We start from the raw sequence: 13,164 nt of genomic DNA, 5'->3' as shown, positions 1-13,164 counted from the left end.
TGGAGCATTCTGGATAAAATGACCAAAGCTGAATAGAAAATCATGACAAACAGAAAACTCAAGAAAAGCGTAAAAAGATAAATGTGAAAGAGTAATCTTAAGGGTACTTGATAAAGTTAAACTGTTTCCATTTCTATATGGGAAGACGAAATATGTAATTAAGAACATTATCATTATTAGGGAAATCAGTTGAAGGGCACTGATGATCTACCAAAAAAACCTGTAGGGGATGAGAAAGAGGGATGAGAAAAGGGAAGGGAAAAGTAGGTTTCCTCACATAAAAAGAGGTTTGCCAGCAAGGGCTTTTATAGTGAAGGGGGGGGAAAAGGGAGGTAGAGGTGGTGAAGAATGTCTAAACCTCACTCTCGTCTGAATTGGTTCAAAGAGGGAAGAGTATATAAACACAATTGGAAATAGAAATCTATATTACTCAAAAGGACAGTAGAAAGTGAAGGGAATAAAAGAAAGGGGGTGGGGGATGCTAATAAAAGGTTAAGAGAGGCAGTAATTAGAGGCACAACAGACTTTTTTTTTAAAGGTTTTTGTAAGACAAATGGGGTTAAGTGGCTTGCCCAAGGCCACACAGCTAGGGAATTATTAAGTGTCTGAGATCGGATTTGAACTCAGGTACTCCTGACTCCAAGGCTGGTGCTCTATCTACTGCGCCACCTAGCCGCCCCTGAAATGGGTTTTTAGAAGCCTACTAGCTATCTTTCTTTAAATGTCTTCAAGGAAACAAAATGATTTATTTACAATGAGATATTTCACATTTCCTAATTTTTGGCTTTTTTGGAAGAGTTTTATTTCTTCCTGATTTCTTGCAAAGTCATCAGCTTCCTTTAGTCCCATTCTGCATTTGAAGGAGTTATTTTCTTCAGAGAGCTTTTTTTATCTCCTTTTCCAGCTGGCCAATTCTGCTTTTTAAGGCATTCTTCTCATTTGCCTTTTGTTTTGCTTTTTCTGTTAGGCCTAAACTGGCTTTTAACATATTATTTTCTTCAGTATATTTTTGTATATCTTTCACCAAGCTGTTGATTCAGTTTTCGTGATTTTTTCTGTATGGCTCTCATTTCTCCTCCCAATTTTTCCTCTGTGTCCTGCTGTCTTAGTATGGAAGCCCAAACTGCAACCTAGATCTGAGTGTAGACTTGCAGCAGAGTCCCACCCTGAGGGAGAGCAGAGAGATCTCTGCAGACTTCCCTTACCGTCTCTGGGGGTGCAGGCTGCTTTCTCCCAATTCTCACTGCAGATTCTGTGGGTGCCCCTCACTCCACACTCATTCTGGTGTAGCAGAGTTCTCTCCCCACCCCTTCAAGCTGTTGCAAGTGATCTCTGGGCTGGACTGGGCTACGGCTGGCTTTTTTCCAACCCCCAGTCCTGGTGAAACACACCTTTCCCGCAGAACTTCTAAGTTATCTTTGACTGGGAAAATGTATCACTCAGTCTTTCTGTGGGTTCTGCCCCTCTAAATTTTGGCTAGAGTCATCATTTGTTTGTTTTTTGGAGTGGGGGGGGGGAGTTGCTGGGGAAATGCTGCCTTCACTCCACCATCTTGGCTCCACCCTGATTTATTTACTATATGGAGCAATAATTTCAATAGATCGGTAGATTCCTTCTGACATGAGTATTATATGGTGGAAGTTAAATGCTAAATTCTGAAACTCAAAGTAAAAAAATGAATTTCTTTGAAAACTACAAAACTGACATACAGTACTACATCATGTTCAAAGCTTTAAACAATGTTTTCTGTAAAATTTCATTATAAGGTTAGTCTCTCAAACAACGCACTAATAATGAAAATTTATTACTTAAGATAGAAAACACACTGTATTATCCCAAGCTCTTTAGCAAAAAATGACCTGTTTAATGTAAAAATACTCTTGGTGATACCATATGATGGCGAATTTTGGCCTGACCCAGTCTTTGCAGAATTTGGGCTGTTGGCAGGTGTTCTCATGAATGTAGCATATTTAGAGGCACTCTCCATGTAGGGAATAGTAGGAAAGACATAATTGAGGAAATGCCTGTGATGAGGGCCTGAGACCCCAGAGAGCAGACCTAGGATGGGGTCCAATGCCCTTCTTGGTGAAGCCCTGCTGTGGCAGTCAGCTCCCAGGGAGGAAGGTCTATGTGGTCCTGCCTGGTCACGGAGTTGGGGGATGGCCACCTGTGTGGGCTGTGATGAGCAGTGCAGGCGTCCATACAGACGCCTGTGCACACGTACATACATGCCCCAGGTGAGGAGGAGCCATTCCAAAATGAAGGCAGCCCTCCTCTCTTAATGCTTCTGTTACCCGGGTACGCTGTGCCCCAATGCTTGGAATGAAATATTTGATGAACCTGGGACTGTGTTGGGGACACAAGGGGAAAATCAGCAGTCACATCTTCGTTGGGAAATTATGTCTGTCTTTACAGAAGGAAAATCAATTCTTGGACTTCCCAGGGTGAGGATAAATGGGATGCTGTTAAATTTTTTAATTGTTCCACTTTTGGGACTAAGGCCCATGCTCTGTCAGCCATGAGGTATTCACATCCATCAAATGTCTCAAAGTCTCAGGTCCATTTATGGGGTTGGGTGAGTTGCTCTCTGAAGCCCCTTCTTCTCTCCATCTCTGTGGATACAATGGTGGCTGCTTAGTCCTAAGGATCAGGAAAGGGACCATGAAGCATGTGGTGGGTCCAGTAACAGTGGGAGCAAAGGAAGGAGATGATAACCCGACGGTCTCTTCAGGACAGCAGCCTCCACTTGTTCTCCCTTTTGTGTCATCTCGCCTATCTTAATTGGCTGTCTCTGCAACAAATCATGCATCCATCCCTTTCCTTTCCCTTACATGATCACCGCACCTTGGACTCATGGCTCATGGATGGGAATTGGGAACATGCAGTTATTTTTGCCCATTTTATGTTATAAAATAGCAGTGCCATTCTGTTGTTTCCTTGCACCATTCTGTCAAAATAACAAGATAATTAAGTTTTTAATTAACTTTTGCTTTCCTTGCCTAATATAGCTCATATTCAGTGAATTGTTTCCCTATGCCTGCCTATCTCTGTCATACACACACACACACACACACACACACACACACACACACATACACGCACATTCCAGAATAAAACCATATTTCCTTGTTACAAAAAAGAAAGGGAAGGGAATGTATGTAACATAAAAATTTAAAATAAATGAAACCATCCTGTTCTTCTCCAGTGATCTCCCACACATTTCCAACTCAAGGAGTTGAGACTGTGATGGGCAGTAACAACTTCAGTGACATTTGTATCCCATCCCTGTTTCAGGGTTGGCAGTGTTGTTGATGATTTAAAAGGGTTTTTTTTTGATTCCCTATTGCCACACTGCTTCCCTTTACTTAAGAAGCCTGACTCAGTCTGCCTGCAGCACTCCTTTGCAGACTAATTTCACATTCTTCACCTAAAGGCCCACTTCTTGGCTATACCTGTCCCTCCTTCAAAGCATTAATTCCCTTGGGACATACTGCATCCCTCCAGTTGAACCTAAGCTTCTGAAGCAGAGGGAATCTTTTTCATTGTCTTTATTCCCCAGTACTCATCACAACAATAAATGGGTGTTTGATAAATGTGAATTGGAGGGGCGGCTTGGTGGTGCAGTGGATAGAGCACTGGCCCTGGAGTCAGGAGGACCTGAGTTCAACTCTGGCCTCAGACACTTAATAATAATTACCTAGCTGTGTGGCCTTGGGCAAGCCACTTAACCACATTTGCCTTGCAAAAACCTAAAAAAAAAAGATAAATGCGAATTGGGTGGGAGTATAGGATATCTGTATGGGAATATTTAGGGCTTAGTATAAAATTAGTAATACTATAATTCTAAGCTGATTGAATTGAGGAGCCTTGAGTGCCAGGCTAAGGAGGCTTCACTCAGAAGATATTTAGGAAACCAGTGAAGGAGGATGAGCATGTGGGCGACATGACCAGACTCTGCCTGAAGAAAGTTCTAGTGGTAGTGATGTGAGAACTCACATGGAGGGGGCCATTGTTGAGTTTAAGGCATTATCGTCACCACCCAAAGGCATGGCAGTGGTGACCTGACTGAGGACACAGTTACAGGGAGACAAGAGGTGACCCATGAAGGAGGCTTGTGAATTGTGGTTGTGTATGAGACTACAGGGAGAGAGAAAAACAAAGATAGCATAAGAGGTCAAATGTGGGAAACAAAAAATGACATTCTCGGTGACAGAAGTAGTGATGTCAAAGAAGTTTAGGTTAGGGGTCTTTTGAGGGTGAGGTGCCAACCAGCCAGATGGAGATGCGGACAAAAGTCAGGGCTAGAGCCAGAAGTTTTGGAGGTATCTGGATAGTTGCACCCATGGAGTGAATAAAATTATGAGAAAATGTTGAGAGAGAAGTGATAGGAACCAAAGATAAGAACAGCTATTTTAAAGGGATGGGAAGGAGCCATGAAAGAAATAAAAGTTAGGAATAGCAGGAGAATGAGATTTTTTAATGTGTTGGAAATCAAGGGAATAGAGAATGTTGAGGAAGACAGAGTGGTAAGTATTGTAAAATACTGCTTAGGAGGATGAGACGGTAAGAAAAGATACTGGTGCTGGAGCTATTGGAATAAGGGTACAGAACTAAAGGGATTTCTTTGAACATGGCAAAGAGAATTGTCATTCCTAAACCCAGCTAACCCTCATCATTTCAAATGATGTAAAAAAAAAAAACAGTCCAGAGAGAAATTTGGAAAATTAATTTGTCACTTTTTCTATTTCTAGGCATTTTCTTCTTGTTGACGGAGGAGGCATATACTTATATTCCTATGAAGGATGATTCATTTCCTCTCCAAAATTTTCAGGGATGAGAACAGATATTCTGAATGCCCAAACAGTATCTTTAAGTAATGATACTATAGCAATAAAAGACAAAGCTGATGAGAAAAGTATGTATATTTTCATTGTTCACCCACATTCAAAATGTAAATGTGTTATTACCATTGAAGAATCACTTCTTGGGTTCCAAGGGTCTGTGCTTCACCCTGGGCAAGTACCACAGATTGTGGACACTGTGAATTAGTGACTATTTGTCAAGAGTTGCTGTAGCCAACTTCTCCAGATTTAGTTCTGCTGACCCTTTGGTGACAGGCCTGCAAATCATCCCTAAAGCCATGAGCAGAGCTTTGGCAATCTAATAGAACCTACGCTGCAGTAGAGAAGTTCAATAACTGAAAGCATTGTTTTCAAAAGATACCAAGTTTGGACTTAAATCTTAGGCAACAACAAATAGTTATAATAATCTTCTTAATTTTGGTTTAAAATAGATTCATTTTCAAATTTAGATGTTTATATTACTTTCACTAAACACCACTTGTTGACTTGGATTATATTGAAACAAAGATTATAAATCATTGTTCCCCTGCCAGCCTTAGTGTGGCAGAAACCAGAGACTGATGAAGGCTCTGCTAGCACTTCACATGCAGACCTGGCAATGGGCCACGTGTTCAAGGACCAACCTAGCTAAGTTGAGGGAGGAGCATCACTAGATTGATCACTGGATGTTGAATTTTTAAGTCATAGCAATTTTCAAAGAGATATTGACTTTTAAATATGTTGGCACTTAAATATATGTAAGAATTTTATATTTGTTAAATACTTGGGCAATCTGCAGTGTAATAAAGCTATTTTATAAAAGGCCTCACTATACCAGAGAGTGGACTAACTTGGGTGTTGTTTATTAATAACATGGGGTTATTTATTAGTAGCAAAGAAAATGTGTCACATGAATGTGAATCTGGTCGGCCAAACTGGCATTATAAAGAGGTTCTTCAGATAGAACCTAAAATGGTGTTGTAAGAGAGTTAGAAAGCCCTCCCTTCTGGCCAGCTCACCCAATGATATGAAGAGAGCATATTTTACATTCTTATAAGAAGCATGGACCCCAGAGACAATGCAGTCAATCATGGATCTGAGCAGGAAGCCCTCTTGAGTGGATCTGACAAGTCGGCATCTATCCTGTGTTTGAGGACACTCCTGGGAGGTGGCCCAATCTCTTGGGGATAGGTCCTGACTTCAAGCCTGTCTTTGCCTCTTTGCAACTTCTCCCCTGTGCTTGCTCCCCTTGGGCATCTAATCTAAATCCTCTTCCATGGGACCACCCTTCCATGCATTCTCTGAATCTTCTCTCCAAGTCTCAGGCCAGTCATGGATTGTGTGTGTATCTAGATACTTTTTAATGTGTCCATGTGAGTTCTTAAAACATGGGGCCAGACCTTTACACTGTTTTCTAGGTGTCTTCTACCCAGAGCAGAGCATGTTGTGGCTATGACCTCCACCACCACCACCTCCAAAAGAGAAGCCTGAGAGCACATTCTCTTTGTTAGCTCTTCATTCAGAATGAGCTTGCAGGCCACTGACTCTCAGACCAGCCATCAAGTGGTATCTCTTATCTTGAACTTAGTGTATTTTAAAAGACAAAAGCCTAAAACTCAAGTGTAAGCCTTCATCTGCATCATTATTAAATGTGAGGAGATTCTGGCCTGGCAGGATCTTTTGGGATTCTGACTGTCATACGATGTGTGACTTCTTCCCAAGTTTGTTCTTTGCACATTTAAGAAGCAAGCTAGTTGTCTCAGCTAAGTGATTGATAAAAATGTGAAATGATAGCTGAACACCATTCCCTGGGCATTCCCAGCAAAATTCTCAGTTAGCACTAGACCATTCATGTAGCTGCACTTGGGGCTTACAACTAGTTTCAAATCCTTCTAATTGTACCATCATTTACCATCAGAATAATATGAGACTTGGCCAAATGCTTTATTAAAATTTAGGTTAACTCTATGACATCTCTGATCTCCATCTCATCCAACTGTCAAAAATGAAGCTAATCCAGTATAACCTGTACTTATGAGAACCATACTGGCTTTTTGTGATCATCGATTCCTTTTCTAGGGGTTTCCTAACTACCACTTTATTAATGTTGAATTTTGCCAGGTATCTAATCAAGCTCACTAGTTTATAAATTTTATTGGCTTCTCTTTTTTTTAAGAATTAAAATATTTACCCATCTCTTATTCTGCAATGCATTTTAAGTTTATCTTATTAATTTTTTTTTTTTTAGTTTTTGCAAGGCAATGGGGTTACGTGAATTACCCAAGGTCACACAGCTAGGTAATTATTAAGTGTCTAAGGCCAGATTTGAACTCAGGTCCTCCTGACTCCAGGGCTGGTGTTGCATCCTATCTTACTAATTTTTAACTAAAAAAATCTATTGTTTCTCCTTCCCACTTCTCTGCAATCCTATTAAAAAGGGAAGACAAAACAAAGCAAAATCCTTCTTGCAAGCAGACAAAGTCAAGCAAAACCAATTCCTTGTATCAGTGACTGCTCTTGTCTTGAGTGCTCTTGAATCATGGTTGGTCATCAGAGTCTACAGTATTTTTCCTATTCCCCACAATCTTTCAGAATTCCCTACTCCCTATTCAGTAGTCCTTTGCTTGATCCCGTTTCCATGATAATCAAAACTAAACTGGTTTTGAGTTTGCCTAATTGTGTGGTCCCTGGATGGTTATATCTGCCCAGAGAGTAAGGAGGAGATTTCTTTCCTATTAGCTTCTAGGTAACAACTCATCACTTTTGTGTATATTAGCTGATGTTTTTAAAATGCTTCTAGATCATTTCTTCTATTGAGATCTAGGGAAAATTTCTATTCTTATGGTGAAAGATAAATGTTTCAGATGGAATAATTTACAAATAACTCATTTTATTCTCACAATAACCATGGGAAGTAGGTGGTATGTATATGTGTTATTTATATATATATATATATGATATATATATATATTTTGTGATATATATATATTTTTTAAAGCACATAGACTTTTTTAGTTCTAAATTCTTCCTCTCCTCTCTCTCCCATCTCCCACTCCGTGAAAAGGCAAGAAAGACAAAACCCATTACAAATATGTATGGACATTCAAAACAAATTTCTTCATTAACTATGTTCTCCCCTTCTCCCCTGAAAAAAAGAGAAAGAAAATATATATTTTTCTTCACTTCATCTTTTTTAAGTTTATTTTTATTAAAGATATTATTTGAGTTTTACAATCTTCCCCCAATCTTGCTTCTTCACTTCATCTAGTGGTGAATGATATTTTCCATCATGAGTCCTTTGAAATTGTGGTTGGTGATTGTATTGATTAAAATTTCACACTTGATTATTGTTATAATATTGCTTTTACTATGTAAATAGTGCTCCTCATTCTGCTTACTTCATTTTGCAACAGCTTATACAAGTCTTCACAGGTTTCTCCAAAACCATACCTTTCATCATTTCTTATAACATAATTCTTTCACATTCAACAGTTTGCCAGTTGAAGTGCATCTCCTTGGTTTCTAGTTCTTTGCCACCTCCAAAAGAACTGCTTTTGTACATATGGTTCCTGTCCCTCTTTCTTTTTTATCATTTTGGTCCAAAAGTACTAGTGGTAGTATTTTTAGATCAAAGGGTATGTGCAACTTAGTAGCTTTTAAAGGAGAATGGCTACCAATCATTCTTTAGTATGATTGGACCATTTCACAGTTCTGCTGATCCCTTAGGGAGCCTGTTTTCCCACATCCTCTCCAGCACTTAGTATCTTCCTTTTTTTTGTCATTTTAGCCAATCCAGTGGATGTGAGGAGGTGCCTTAGTTGTTTTAATGTGTGTTTCTCTAATTATTAGTTATTTAGAACATTTTTAATATCGCTACTGAAGCTTTGATTTTTTTCTTCAAAAAACTGCCTATTCATATTGTTGACCATTTATCAATTGGGGAATAGTTTTTTTCCTTGTAGATTTGACTAAGTTCCCAAAATATCTTGGAAATGATACCTGTACCAGAGAAATGTGTCACAAAGATTTTCCCCCAGACCTTTTTTCTTCTAATTTTAGCAGCATTGGTTTTGTTTGTGTAAAAATTTTTAAATCTTTTGTCAAAATTATCCATTTTTACCTCCTCTTTCTCTTTTTTTTTTGGTCACAAACTCTTCCATTGTCCATAGATTTGAATGTGATTTCTTCCATGCTCCACTAATTTACCCTGTTTGTCTAAGTCATGCTTCCATGTTGAACTTATCTTGATATTCAGCAGAAGATGTTGGTCTGGATCTAGTATCTTCCAGACAATTTTGCAGTTTTTGTTAAATGGTGAGTTTTTGCTCCAAGCTAGGATCTTTGAGTTTATGTAAACACTAGGTTACTGTGCTCATTTGCTTCTGTATATCAAGGATCTAATCTGTTCCACCAATCGACCTCTCTATTTCTCATTCAGTATCTAATTGTTTCGATAATTACAGCTTTGTAATATAGTTTGAGATCTGATTCCATTTTTTCAACAGTTCTCTCTTGATACTCTTGACCTTTTGTTCTTCTGGATGAATTTTGTTATTTTTCTAGCTCTTGAAAGTATTCTTTGGTAATTTGGCACTAAATGAGTAAACTAATTTAGATGGTGAGTTTTATTATACAGTTTATACATGGCCTAACCATGGACAACTAATATTTTTCTATTTAGATTGTCATTTGTGTGGAGTGTTTTGTAATTGTGCTCATATAGTTTCTGTTGAAGTCTTGGCAGACTGTCAAGTATTTTATACTATCAAGTATTTTATACTGTCTATGGTTATTTTAAATGAAATTTTTCTTTCTATCACTCTCCTGGATTGTATAGGCAATATACAGAAATACTAATGATTTGTTTAGGTTTATTTTATATACTTTTATTGGGTATTTTAGATCCAACTTTGCTGAAGTTGCTAATTGTTTCACTTTTTTTTTGTCTGACCTTTTAGGGTTCTCTTGGTAAATAATCACATCACCTGTAGAAAGTAATAGATTGCTATAGTTAGCATTTCTAGCACAATACTAAATAGTAATGGTGATAATGGACATGCTTCATCTCTGATCTTAGTGGACCATCTTATCCTATTCCTCTATCTTGTAGGTGGGGAGTCTAGAGCCTAGCAAGATTAAGTGAAAATTAAGGTCTGATAACTCAGAAAGGATGAGATTTGAATTCAGGATTTGAATCTCATTCATGGAGGATAAATCCATGCAAGCATCACTACATATCTATCAATTTTTCAGCCCAATTTACCAAGATTGCTAACTCATCAGGAATCATAACTTAGTGGTTTTGGAGTTAGGAAGACCTGAGGTCAGATTCTACGTCAAATCCTAGCTGTGGGAACATAGCTCAGTGGTTTAATTTGTAGAGGCTTCTGGCAAAACTCTTAAGGCTAAAAATGACAGATGGATTGCTGATCATCTTTGAGAAAGTAGAACCTTCCACACCTTGCATCTCCTACCCTGAAGAAATCAAATGCCTGTCCTCCCCAGAAAAGGACAAAAACCATAACTATGCTAGTGTCTGGCCCATATCTCTCCCTTCAATAAGTAAATAAGTAAAAGCATTTAAGAAAACTTTATGTTTAATGTCCATTAATGATCATTAATTTTAATGTTCATTAATGATCATTCTTTTGTAACTAAATTTTATTTATGTAGAGTGACTGGAGAAATAATTAAGAATTATAGGTGTCTTCTGGCTATAATGTGAAGAATTATAATTAATGTACTTTATGTGAGATAAAAACGTAAAGGAGGGACTGGTCATTTCCCCGGATTTTGTTATATAATTCCGCTTATTCTCACCACTAGGATATGGGTTTGTTTTGTTGTTTTCTTATAATTTCTCCTAACCCAGCATACTTTACAAGCCAGAGATGGATTATCTACTGACTTCCTTCTGAAACATTGCCACCCTAGTTTTTAAAAAATAATTTTAATTCAGGGATATTTGTTTTAGAAAATTGTATTCAATTCATCACTATTTTTACATAAAGATTTGGACATATTAGTAAATTTGAGGAGTACATTCAAAATTCTTTTATATTTAGAGAGAGTTATGGTAATTTTCACTGATAATATGATAATTTGTTGAGATTGACAATATAACAAATGTTATATGATACATTAAATACATAAAATCTTGCTATGATTCCTTTTTTAGTCATCTTCTTATTTGAGGCATCATCAGGAAAGCCCCTAGGTGATGGAAAAATTCTTTCACATAAGGTAATGAATGTTTAAAAATTATTCTTTAAATAATATTTATTGTTTATGTACTTAAACCTTTAAAAAACTAACAATTTTGCCAAGGAAAATAAACATAGCTTAACTGTACAATTATTCCCATTACATGTTAGCTTTATATGAGATATTTTGCCTAGAAAAATATTAGTTAAAAAAGTTACTGTCCAATGTCTTCAATAGAGAAAGCAATTAAAGAAATCCCATTTATACTTATATTGTCTGGGTTTAGAATTTGTTTCATCTAAGTGAGGTATCCTTGGCTTGATTAAAGTGGTTGATAGCCACGAGCAATTGAAGCTGTTTGTATTTCTATGTCTCTTAACCTTCCTCGGCCTTCAATAACCTACTATATAAAAGTATGCATTAAATGAATGCATTTTAAACTTATTAAAAGAAAATGAGTATCTTCCTCAACAGAAGAACAAAGACACCAATATTGATGAATTTACTAAGTTATTTAGTTGCTACAGACTTTTAGTGATGGCCAATCGATAGCTTTTAACATGTCCCTGTTGTGTAACCTCAGGTAAGTCCCTATATCTCTCAGGGATTCAGTTTCCTCATGGAAAATGGAGACATTGAACTATAAATGACCTCCAAGATTTCCTCTAGTTCTGTTACTGTTTGATTGCACACTCCTGATAGATCTGTTTTCATCTGTGTGGATGCTTTTCCCTCAGTTCAGAACACAGTGGAATTCTCAACTCTGTCTACACAAATCCCCCACAGAAAACCCCACCAAGGTGCTAGAGGCCTTTCTTGAGTCTGTCCCCTTCCCCTTTCCTGTCCTGCAAGTTTTCAACCATATATCATTGTTGATAATATACTTTTGATTTATTTATATATTTAATATTATAATATATTTGTATTATAATATACTTACTATTACTATGGGTACACTTATGTCTAACATGTTGAATACCAGCATTTATTTTAATGTTTATAGAAGGTTTAAGAATTGTGTGAGACATAGTGCTCACTGTCTCTTTTTCTCCATTTTTCTCTCATTTCCTGCAAAGTGGAACTGAACCACACAAAACTAAGTGTTAGTATGTATTTTTGTGCAGTTGATAGGTCACCATAGCTAGAATAGAGCTCATAAATTTTCTGGGGATGACTAGATTGACCCTCAGATAGAAGAGACTTGTTGATGTGTCCTTCCTCATTGAATGACTTTTTTGGCTTGATCAAAGCGGTCCAGGCTTTGGAGAAATAGGAGGATGACAAAAATCATTTATCCTCCCAAGGGATTCCTCTAGGAGAAGGCAGGCTATTTCCTCAGGATACCCTTTTACTTCATTAAGGCTTCTAGGCTCAGAAGCCTAGATTCAGATCTCCGGCAGCCCTCAAGTTCAGCTCTGTCCATCCCTCTCTTTTCCCAGGTAAGGAAACTTGGCAAAGTGCCTTACCTAGTAAAGCGTGGCAGAGTAGAGACTAGAGGCCAAATCCTCACTGTGCAGGTCTCTTTAACTCCCACTGTGCTGACTCCGAGAGTTTATCAAAACTATGTTTCCTCTGGCTTACAACTTGTTTATAAAGATGGTTATGCCTGTTGTTTTCTCTTTCATTGGAGCCAGTCTGATAAGAGAGGAACAGATTATTCAGGGTTGGAACTAGTTGTTCTTTTGGGTCATTAGGATTGAATTAAAGATGAATTCCATTCTCTACCAAAAGTGTTAATATTGTCTATTTGCATTATAAACTTTCCCCCCAGTACTTGTAAAAATGCCAATAATTTCTTCAAACCCAGAAACCCTATAGTTGATTCTTTGCTTACCTCTGTTAATGCTCTCATGCCCCTTTACTTACTGGCATATAATTTATTTTTAAAAATTTTTTTTGTAACACAGTAGAGTTAAGTGACTTGCCCAAGGTCACTCAACTAGCCAATTATTAAGTGTCTGAGGCCGGATTTGAACTCAGGGCCTCCTGACTCCAGGGCCAGTGCTCTATCCACTGCACCACCTAGCTGCCCCTCATATAATTTATTTTTAAACATTTATTGCTTACGTTGAATTTTACATGGTAGGATCACAAATTGACTAAAGCCAACCTTTAAGCA

The 13,164-nt window shown here is 37.7% G+C and overlaps 1 protein-coding gene across 1 annotated transcript in view; it reads left to right on the top strand.

Annotated features, from left to right (window-relative positions):
- The window catches only part of IFT80 (intraflagellar transport 80), a 101,681-nt gene that overhangs the window by 62,211 nt on the left and 26,306 nt on the right, over positions 1 to 13,164 (top strand). Inside the window, 2 exon segments of the mRNA XM_074190838.1 lie at positions 4,752 to 4,915; positions 11,020 to 11,084. Of these exon segments, the coding sequence (XP_074046939.1) occupies positions 4,752 to 4,915; positions 11,020 to 11,084 (229 nt within the window).

The sequence above is a fragment of the Macrotis lagotis genome, chromosome 6 (assembly GCF_037893015.1).
Source record: "Macrotis lagotis isolate mMagLag1 chromosome 6, bilby.v1.9.chrom.fasta, whole genome shotgun sequence".
In the NCBI taxonomy this organism is placed as follows: Eukaryota; Metazoa; Chordata; class Mammalia; order Peramelemorphia; family Peramelidae; genus Macrotis; species Macrotis lagotis.
The sequence above is the reverse complement of the archived record's forward strand: the minus strand, read 5'-3'. Positions and strand labels throughout refer to the sequence as shown.